General features: G+C 38.6%; 1 protein-coding gene and 1 pseudogene across 2 annotated transcripts in view; one reads left to right on the top strand and one right to left on the bottom strand.

Moving 5' to 3' along the window:
• Positions 1-729, top strand: part of LOC102753431 — a 2,170-nt pseudogene extending 1,441 nt beyond the window's left edge.
• Positions 1-9,390, bottom strand: part of CRCP (CGRP receptor component) — a 31,874-nt gene that overhangs the window by 13,500 nt on the left and 8,984 nt on the right. Inside the window, exons 1-4 of one of the 2 annotated variants that reach the window (XM_006770839.2) lie at positions 7,890-7,904; positions 7,010-7,101; positions 5,500-5,598; positions 1,879-1,973 (exon numbers count right to left, since the gene is read on the bottom strand). In XM_006770839.2, the coding sequence (XP_006770902.1) occupies positions 1,879-1,973; positions 5,500-5,598; positions 7,010-7,090 (275 nt within the window). In that variant the 5' untranslated portion in view covers positions 7,091-7,101; positions 7,890-7,904. Of the gene's footprint in view, positions 1-1,878; positions 1,974-5,499; positions 5,599-7,009; positions 7,102-7,889; positions 7,927-9,390 lie in introns of those variants that run through there. The other variant, XM_006770840.2, reaches the window with a different exon arrangement.

Raw genomic sequence — 9,390 nt, 5'->3', positions numbered from 1 at the left:
ATTGTATGCAAAAGGTCATATGCCTGTCTGACAAGCTTCCGGAGACATTTTAACATTCATTCTTGGGAAAAGAAGTATCCTTGCCGTTACTGTGAGAAGATATTTCCTCTTGCAGAATATCGCACAAAGCATGAAATTCATCACACAGGGGAGCGAAGATATCAACGTTGGGTCTGTGGCAAATCTTTCATCAACTATCAATTTACGTCTTCACACATAAAGTCAGTTCATAGTCAAGTTCCTTCTGGAGACTCAAAGCTTTATCATTTACATCTATGCAGGTCTTTACAGATCAGACAATATGCATATACCTCCCTGATAGGTCAGGCATTGTGCCTATAATGAAGGATGATGGTATTGGGTATAAGGTTGATGCTGGGAAAGAACCTCCCGTAGGGACCACATCCATTCCTCAGAGAATGTAACAGATGGCAGTACTGAGTTTGAATTTATAATACCAGAATCTTATTGAACTCCTTTGAAATATCAAAGTTTTGGTTTGGATTAAGGGGCAGGGCTTTCAGAAGACCTATAAAACAAATTAAGAAATTTTATGTGACACGTCATCTGAAGGTAGTTTAGCTGGATTATTTGCTGATCATTTTTAGAAGCAAATTATTCTGAAAGTTTGTAGAGATTGAGAAGTCCCACCCCCAAGTATCTGTTTATATAGTTAGCTATCAGCTCATTTAAAAGGGGCAAAAAAAGCTTGGAGAGAGAGTTTCCAGAACAGAATTTGAAGCAGTCTGAATGTTTTTTTAAAATAACTGGAGTTATTAGCATACCCTAGTATACCTTAAACATTCCTTCTATGTTAGCACTTTACTGTCAATTCTCAATTTTCTTAATATTGAGACTATAAATGTGTGTTGTGTTTGTATATGGCATAAAAAAACTAAACAAGAACCTCTGAAGTTCTGGAAATTTTTAAAACAAGGTTGCTATGTGGTCTCTGTGGTTAAAAAAAAAAATACTAATCTCTGTAATGCAGACAGGAGGAGATGAAAAGATCTGTTGCATTATTTTTTGAATTTTTGCTCTTACATGTGAGAGGCAGAGTGAAAGTGATTGGATATTGTCTTTTTGTTCAATATGATTAAAAATAGTCCCATGAAAATTTTCAAATTTTGAATCTGTAAGCCACCAAAATAAATCTTTAATTCTGTATGAATCTTTATACATGATAGGTTCCAGAAATGAGACTCCTACAAATTTTGATCTCTGGTCAGGGCACATATAAAAATCAACCAATGAAGCCCTATCCAGTTGCTTGAAACCCAGCCCCAGTCAGGGCATGTGCAAGAGGCAACCAATTAATTTATCTCTCTCACATTGATGTTTCTGTCTCCCTCCCTTCCACCCTCTCTAGAAATCAATGGAAAAATATCCTCAGGTGAGGATTAACACACATACACACGCTCACCGAAAAACACATAAGAATCAACCAATGAACGCATAAATAAGTGGTACAATAAATCAATGTCTCTCTCTCTCTCTCTCTCTCTCTCTCAAAGAAATTTTTTAAAAAAAGAATACACTGCCCTAACTGGTTTGGCTCAGTGGACAGAGGGTCAGCCTGTGGAATGAAGGGTTCCAGGTTCAATTCCGATCAAGGGCGTGTAGCTTGGCTGTGGGCACATCCCCAGTAGGGGGTGTGCAGGAGGCAGCTGATGGATGTTTCTAACTCTCTATCCTTCTCCCTTCCTCTGTAAAAAATCAATAAAATCAATAAATATACAAAAATAAAAGAAAAAGAACACACTGAGTGTTAATTAGAATTCAAGGCCCAACTAAATATAAATACACAGTTTCTGAGGGGGCTCTGTAAGTTATTTTCATGGTGAGCCATTCTTCCTCCTCAAGGTAATTTTTACTTACTTGGTCAACTTGTGGCTTTTCATTGCTGTAAGAAATTCCCTGACAATCTCAGGACTCTGATGACTGCATGGTGTTTTTGATATGTATTTTAATGTCTACAAAAAAAAAGGAAAAAACCAATCTGAGAAATAATTTAGTATTCCACAATTCTGTTTCAAAAATCTTCTATAAAACAAATGCCTTCAGGAGAGTCCATCTTCATATAATAGGAATTCCTCAAAAAGTAAACCAGTAGCTAAAACAGAAAGAATAATGAAATTTCAGAAGAAAACTTTTCTGATCCTAAAAAGAAGAAAAAATTTAATCTGTCAATTGCATTATATTTCAGACAATTTTTTAAATACAGAAAACTCAAAGAACAAAATAAATAGCCAATAATCCATATGGATATAAATGACTGAATAAATAAATTGATGAGAAATATCAACCATTTCTTATATAAGAATTCTAACCATTAAACATAAAATGAGGTAAACAAATCACTATTAGGCAGCTCCACATTGGTAATAATTACTGCAGCAAAGACCCACCAATGAATGCTAAAATTAATAGGCAAAAGATTAAGGAGAGCCCTGGCCCATGTCGCTCAGTGGTTAGTGTGTCAGTCTGTACACCAAAGGGTCTCAGGTTCGATGCCTGGTCAAGGGTACATACCTGGGTTGCAGGTTCAATCCCTGGCCCCTGTTGGGCTTGCAAGAGGCAACCAATCAATGTGTGTCTCTCACATCAATGTTTCTCTCTCTCCCCCTCCCTGCTTCCCTTCCACTCTCTCTAAAAACCAGTGGAAAAAATATCATCAGGTGACAATTAACAACAACAACAAAAAGTACAAACATCAGGTTAGTCACACACTCCTTCTTAACAACGAATACTAATAGATCAAGTACTTTGTATAGAGACCTACAAAATAATAGTTGAACCCAAAAGCTCCATATTCAAATGAATTGTCATTCACATTAAGAACTCCCTCCTGGGAGCACACCCATCCATGCCTTTCTTCCCTCAGGCAAAACTCTAAGAGCCCCCATGAGATTTGCAACCAGTGTAGCAATGGGAAAGGGCAGCTGTCCTGAGCTACCTCCCTGACCCTGTCTCCAAGGCCTCTTTTTCTATGAATTTTCAGTGAGCCGAAGTAGCCCCACCTAGGCTTTCTCCTATTGCTTCTTCTATCCTGAGCCCTTCCTGTGTTTCACTATTCCCAGTTTTAATAAACAGACTCTCAAAATAAAATATTTTTTAAAAACACACTAGAAATATATTCTCAGGTATAAAACATCTCAAAACATTTAGTCCCACATAAAGTTTTCTTAAGGCACCACGTATTAAATGCAAGAACTTAGGGAGTGGCAATGAGCTTAAACTGCTTAAATGTGTAGTTAAAAGTACATAGTAGTTGCCCTTGCCAGTTTGGCTCAGTGGATAGAGCGTCAGCCTGCGGACCAAAGGGTCCCAGGTTCCATTCTGGTCAAGAGCATATAGCTCGGTTGCAGGCTCCTCCCAAGCCCGAGCCCTGGTCAGGGTGTGTGTAGGAGGCAACCTATCCATGTGTTTCTCTCACACTGATGTTTCTGTCTTTCCCTTTCTCTTCCACCCTCTCTCAAAATCAATGGAAAAATATCCACAGGTGAGGATTACAAAAAAAGTACTTAGTAGTTTTTTTTAGTTTATTAAAAAAATTGCCAACATATATTTTTTTCTTCTTTGAAAGGTATGAACTAGCCCTAGTTGGTTTGGCTCACTGGACAGAGTGTCAGCCTGTGGACTCAAGGGTCCCAGGTTCGATTCCGGTCCAGGGCACATGCCCCAGTTGTGGGCTCAATCCCTGGTGGGGGGGGGGGTGAGCAGGAGGCAGCCAATCAATGATTCTCATCATTGATGTTTCTAACTCCCTCTCCCTCTCCCTTCCTCTCTGAAATCAATAAAAAATATTTTTAAAAAAAAGAAAAAAAAGGTATGAACTATATAATGTAAAAGAACATGAATGAATGATAGGATTTTAAATACATGATTAAATGAACAAAAGTTAATAAGGAGGAATAGTGACAAAAGTGCTAACCTCTTTATTTTCCTTAAAAGGGATTATGATAAGCTTAATTCAAATTTCTTATCTTTGAAAAGAAAAATTAAAGATATTAAATCCTTTATAGACAAAATCAGAACTGGAAGGAAATAGCAAGATAACAAATTAAAATGACAGATTCAAACATCACCGCCCTAGCCGGTTTTGCTCAGTGGATACAGCGTTGGCCTGCGGACCAAAGGGTCCCAGGGCATGTACCTCAGTTGCATGTTCCTCCCCACCCTGGGCAGTGGTCAGCGCTTGCACAGGAGGCAACCAATCGATGCGTTTCTTCTCTCACATCGATGTTTCTCTCTGCCTTTCCCTCTCTCTTCCACTCTCTAAAAATCAATGGAAAAATATCCTCAGGTGAGAATTAAAAAAAAATATCAAACATCACCTATAACAAATACAATGGCTTCAACTTTCTTTTTTAAAGACAAAGCATAAGGCTGGGAGAGAATGTAGCAAAATGTCCACTAGATCAAGATTATGAATTATGCCGAAACCGGTTTGGCTCAGTGGACAGAGCGTTGGCCTGTGGACTGAAGGGTCCCAGCTTCGATTCCGGTCAAGGGCATGTACCTGGGTTGCGGGCACATCCCCAGTGGGAGATGTGCAGGAGGCAGCTGATCGATGTTTCTCTCTCATCGATGTTTCTGGCTCTCTGTCTCTCTCCCTTCCTCTCTGTAAAAAAAAATCAATAAAATATATTTTAAAAAAAAAGATTATGAATTACTTTTTCTGTCTTCTTTATACTTTTTGGAACATTCTAAATTTCTAGAATAGTAAGTATTACTTTGTGTATAATAAAGTATTTGACATTGCCCAAATGTGGCCTTTGACCTCAGCTTCTAGGAGGTAATCTCCAGACTCTTTGGAATGTTATAGTTTATAGAAGTATCTTTGTCTCAGGCCTTAAATCATATTGGATAGTCTCAACAATGTGACTTAGGATAGGAGCTTTGGGTCATACGGTATCACTCAGCCTGAAGGCCGAGATGAGCTACATGGGCAATTAATTATTCAATCATGTCTATGTAATAGAGCCCCAATAAAATCTTCAGAAACTGAAGCTCAGCTGAGCTTCCCTGGTTTATTGGTACAATATTCTGTGCATACTGTCACATAACCACATTAAGAGAACAACATTCTGTATTAGATAGTTCTCTTGGAATCTGCCTTACTTGCTTCTTCCCTTGACCAATTTTACTCTGCACCCTTTCCCTGTAATAAACAGTAACCTAGAATATGATAGCATTCAGTGAGTTGTGAATACTTCTAGACAATCACTGAATCTGAGGGTGGTCTTGGGATCCCTGAATTGAAATTGGTACTAAAAGTGAGTGCGGTCTTATAGACTATTCCTCTAATTTTATAGTTGGCTAGCCCTGGCAATTGGCCAAACTCTTTGCACTTTTATAAACAGAATAACAACAAGATTATAGTACAACTATTCAAATCAGGTATAGGCAAACTTGATTTGGTGGCTAGTCATTAGAAGAATAAACAAACCCTCCTCAAAGACAGTTCAGGTAGACCCTTCAGAAGCCTAGGCTTACTTCATAGGTGATAGTATTCAAGTTCTGTTGTCCAGTACTGTGTTTATTCTTTCCACTCTCTTTACGCTGTTCTTTCAGATCAGTTAGTAACTGGAACACCTAGGAAGAGATATACAAAAGATTTTTAAATTAGAGTTTGAGAAATATATCTATTCCAAGGTCATTGATTTTGAAGATAAAAAAGTACACCCCAACTCTTACATTAGAGCAAATATGAATCTAAGAAATATGTGACCTTTTAAAAATATTTTTATCTAAGTCAAATAATTCAAATTCATTAGTTTACTTAAAATATTTCAAATGTTTCCTACCAATATATACCATACTTCTGATCTCAAAAATATTTTGAGTATTTAAAAGTAAATTTTACGCCCAGCTGGTTTGGCTCAGTGGGTAGGACGTTGGCCTGCGGACTGAAGGGTCCCAGGTTCGATTCCGGTCAAGGGCATGTACCTTGATTGTGGGCACATCCCCAGTGTGGGGTGTGTGGGAGGCAGCTGATCGATGATTCTCTCTCATCGATGTTTCTAACTCTATTCCTCTCCCTTCCTCTCTGTAAAAAATCGCTCTATCCACTGAGCCAAACCGGTCAGGGATAAAATAAATAATTTAAAAAAAAAACACAGATTCTAGCCCAGTCAGCGTGGCTCAGTGGTTGAGCGTCAACCTATGAACCAGGAGGTCACGGTTCAATTCCCAGTCAGGGCACATGCCCTGGTTGCGGGCTTGATCCCCAGTATAGGACATGCAGGAGGTAGCCAATCAATGATTCTCTCTCATCATTGATGTTTCTCTCTCGCGCTCCTTCTCCCTTCCTCTCTAAAATCAATTTTTAAAAAAATAAATGGATCCTACCTCTCTAATATGAAAATCTAGTATACTTTATTTGGGGCAAGTGCCAAAATATAGTTTACAAAAAAACGGGGGGAGAGGGGGCCCTAGCTGGTGTTGCTTGGTGGTTAGAGTGTGAGCCTGCACACTGAGGGGTCTTAAGTTCAATTTCTGGTCAAGGGCACGTGCTTGGGTTAGATTTGTCGCTGTTTTTCTCTCTCCTTCCTCTGTCTTCTTCTCTCCCTGCCTTTTTCTCTCTCCCTCTCTCCCTCCCTCTAACTCTCTCCCTCTCTCCTTCAGTTTCTCTCTCTCTCTTCCTCCCTCCCTTCCTCCCATTCCACTCTTTGTAAAAATCAATGGGGAAAATATCCTCAGATGAGGATTAACCAAAAAAGGGGGGGGGCAGGGAGGGAAAAATGCTATAGGACTTAATAAGTAACTTTCCCCATAAGGGGAAAAATATGTGTACTAGTGTTAAGAAGGGTGTGGGGCGTATAACTCTCTCCTGTTTTAGAGATTATACTGAAAATTCAGGGAAGTATTACAGGTTCACAGATTCATAGACCATTACTAGATACAATGCAACTCCATGCCTGCCTGTCATTTTCAGAAATAGTGCCATGAGACCCAATTAAGGCAATCAATATTTCTCCAATGGATAAAACACCCAAACACTTACCAGTCCAAACTGGAAAAGGAAATTCCTAAAAGCCAATGGCTTAACCAACAACCATTTCTTCCTGTTATGAGCAGCAACCATTTAAGATGAATCTTTGGGAAGAGAGGAATATGGCCAACTGTCTTAATTCAACTACCTTCTATATACTAGTATATCACAAAGTGGAGACCCAAGTCTCCTACAAGTCTTTATGAGTTTAGACTCTGACATATGAAAAATAGACAATGAATGTATGTATGAAGGGCTCTTTCTACACGGGAAGTAACCTATCAGATGATTTTACTAGTGCCAAACAAGATCCAGGCAAATGGAAGGTAGGCAAAATAATGTTATATCCTCCCCCCTCACCAACCTCTTTCCTTCTTTCTTCCCTTTCCCCAACAACCCAACCCTTCAGCCCCAAAATCCCCAATCTGTTAGTTCTTACTAAAGCATTAATGATAATGGTGAGTCAACTAAGCTCTCACTTTCAAAATGAAGATTTTAATATTTATGAGACTATTGTGAGGATCAAAATAATGACATAGAAGTATTTTATAAGAGTGGTAATTAAGAAAAGCATACATATTTTAATAGAAGCTTTTGCTGATAGAGTTCCAAAATAGATGCTTCCACTCTTCATGAAGCCTTCCATATAAAGATCTAAAATTTTCAGATTTGGGGAAGATTGCCTATGTACACTAAAGTCTTCTCAGTTTTCCTGAATTAATGTAATTTACCAAGCTTGGGATATTACAAGATCCACCAGATAGTGCCATCTGTCATATTTTAAAGTGGAAAATCCAAATTAATTCAGTCATTTCTAACTACAGTTAATTCAATAATCTTCAAAAGCAAAGAACAAAACTATCAAAGAGGAAAATACTTCAAAGCTATTTACCTCATAGTTACTGAGCAGCGCAGAATTGGCATCCTTCCTGCAAAAGAAAAGTTAATTATCATAGTCTGGGTTCAAATCATTTTGTGTGAATTAAATATCTATGTAATAATTCCTCTGTCAAAATTCAGTACTCCAGCCCTGGTGGGTATGACTCAGTGATTAGAGCATTGGCCCAAGGACCAAAGGGTTGCAGGTTCAATTCCCGGTCAAGGGTATGTATCTCAGTTGCAGGTTGGATCCCCAACCTCAGTTGGGTGCAGGAGGCAACCAGTAGATGTATCTCTCTCACACTTATGTTTCTCTCTCTCTCTCCCCCCCCCTCCCCATTCTCTCCTCCCTTTCACTCTTAAAAAAAAAAAAAGATCAATGGAAAAAAATATCCTAGGGTAAGGATTTTAAAAATTAATTATTTTTTTAAAAATTCAGTAGTCCAGTTCAGGAATTTAGGGGCTATGACTTTTTGGAGAAATGCCCTGGTTTAGCTGATAATGGACAATTTTAGAGCATACCTTCCTTTTTACAGCCACTGTATACCACACATCCATCACCAGGTAGGGGATTAAAATACTCTTATCCCTAGTCTATGTAGGCAAAAGTTAAGAGAAATCAAACATCAGGGGGGGAAGTTAGTTACAGGAAGAACAGCGGGGGTAGGATCAATAAACAGTGTGAGGGTGCTAAAATCATCTGGAGAAACGGTGCTTCTCACCCCACAGCCACGGCCTCTTTCCAGTACCATCTGCCTTCCATCAGCTATTGACATCTTGGGCAGCCCAAGTCCTCCTGCTGAGTCGCCAGAAATGGGGTCCTTAACACTAGCATCACCACTGGGAATTCCAGCAATGTCAGAGATCTTGACAGATATTGACAAAACTACAACAAAGATGTTCATCTCTTGCAGTTCATGTGTCAAGCAGAGGTCAAAAGCCTGGCACTCTTGTGTAACAGTCAAGGCAAAAATTCATCTTTCATTTATGAATGAGCACAGCAATGTGACTTGCATTAAATTGATCCATTCTATGATACAATAGAAAGTATTTATTGTTTTTGATAATCTAAAGAGTCTAGTATAATAATTATAAACACAGTTTTTAAATCAGACAAATCTGGGTTATATTATGCCCTAGCTACTTACAAGGTATATGAGTTTTACTGAGTTAATCAACCCCTAAGCTTCCTCATCTAAAACAAATAGACCCCCCTCCCCAAAAAATGGGGATAAACTGGTACCTAAAAGTACAGCTCCACTGTACATTTACTATGTACATTACAAACTTAGGCACATTATTGAACCTCTGTGCTTAAATTTTCATCTACAAAATAGCAATTATAGTATCAACCCCATAAGACTGTTTAACAGGACTAAATAGAAATATGTAAAGTACCTGGAACAGAGGTACCTCATGCCATCTATTATCACCACTACCTGTGCTAATACCACCACCACCACCACTTCATCCTACCCCATAAACCTATGATAAGAATGCAAAGAGACAACAAA

The sequence above is a fragment of the Myotis davidii genome, unplaced genomic scaffold, assembly GCF_000327345.1.
Source record: "Myotis davidii unplaced genomic scaffold, ASM32734v1 scaffold424, whole genome shotgun sequence".
Classification (NCBI taxonomy): Eukaryota; Metazoa; Chordata; class Mammalia; order Chiroptera; family Vespertilionidae; genus Myotis; species Myotis davidii.
Note: the sequence above shows the minus strand (reverse complement) of the source record. Positions and strands in the feature narration are given on the sequence as shown.